The sequence below is a fragment of the Seriola lalandi genome, unplaced genomic scaffold (assembly GCF_002814215.2).
Source record: "Seriola lalandi dorsalis isolate HSWRI2012SDOR001 ecotype SW California unplaced genomic scaffold, Sedor1 jcf7180001977341, whole genome shotgun sequence".
Classification (NCBI taxonomy): domain Eukaryota; kingdom Metazoa; phylum Chordata; class Actinopteri; order Carangiformes; family Carangidae; genus Seriola; species Seriola lalandi.
Genome location: NW_019448007.1, coordinates 1 through 1,079, shown reverse-complemented (window position 1 = coordinate 1,079; position 1,079 = coordinate 1). Strand labels below are relative to the sequence as shown.

At 51.3% G+C, this 1,079-nt stretch overlaps 1 protein-coding gene across 1 annotated transcript; it reads left to right on the top strand.

Moving 5' to 3' along the window:
* The first annotated feature begins 28 nt into the window (after positions 1 to 28).
* LOC111657167 (uncharacterized) lies at positions 29 to 1,073 on the top strand. Its single transcript, XM_023409233.2, has 2 exons — positions 29 to 682; positions 772 to 1,073. The coding sequence occupies exons 1-2, from the start codon at positions 125 to 127 to the stop codon at positions 1,039 to 1,041; spliced, it is 828 nt and encodes a 275-aa protein (XP_023265001.2). The 5' UTR covers positions 29 to 124; the 3' UTR covers positions 1,042 to 1,073.
* The last annotated feature ends 6 nt before the right edge of the window (positions 1,074 to 1,079 follow it).

Below are 1,079 nucleotides of genomic sequence, written 5' to 3'. Positions count from 1 at the left end.
CTGTTAAGGTGTTTAGATATTCAGGTGTTCAGGTATTTAGTGTTCAGCTGTTCAGGTGTTCAGAATTCAGGTGTTCAGATGTTCAGGCGCTCAGGTGTTCAGTGTTCAGTGTTCAGGTGTTCAGATGTTCAGGCGTTCAGAAGTTCAGGTGTTCAGGTATTTAGTGTTCAGATATTCAGGTATTCAGGTGTTCAGTGTTCAGGTGTTCAGTGTTCAGGTGTTCAGGTGTTCAGATGTTCAGATGTTCAGTGTTCAGGTGTTCAGTGTTCAGGTGTTCAGATGTTCAGATGTTCAGGTGTTCAGATGTTTAGGTGATCAGGTGTTGTTCAGTGTTCAGGTGTTCAGGTGTTCACTGTTAAGGTGTTTAGATATTCAGGTGTTCAGGTATTTAGTGTTCAGCTGTTCAGGTGTTCAGAATTCAGGTGATCAGGTGATGGTCAGTGTCTTTGTTTGGTCCTGCAGGTTCACGGTTCAGGACCTGCTGGACCACCGGTTCTTCCAAGAGGAGCTGGGCGTTCATGTGGAGCTCGCCGAGGACGACGACGGCTCGAGGGCGGCGCTGAAGCTCTGGCTCCGGATGGATGACAACAAGAAGCTTCACGGAAAATACAAAGACAACAACGCCATCGAGTTCCTGTTCGAGCTGTACAAAGACGTCCCCGAGGAGGTGGCCCAGGAGATGGTATCTGATGACATCACACTGATGACATCACCCGAGGTGGCAGGCTGAGGTGTCTCACCTGTCCCTCTCTCTCTCTCTGTCTCTCTCAGGTGGTGTTGGGTTTTGTGTGCGAGGCGGACTATAAGCTGGTTGCCAAGGCGATCAGACACAGAGTGACGGCCATAAAACGTCAGCGGGAGAAACAGCGGCGCCTGAATGAGGGAGCTCTGAACCGCCAAACGGACGCCGTCATCGAGGAGGAGCTGGACCCCACCCCCAAACCACCTGAACCATCCAATCAGAGACCTGCACCTGCTGCAAGCGCATCAGCTGAGGGGAAGGTAGCCAGCCAGGTGTGTTTGAGGCTGTTGCCGTGGTAACATCCATGAAACACAGGGCTTCCTGCTGGCTGAGTCTA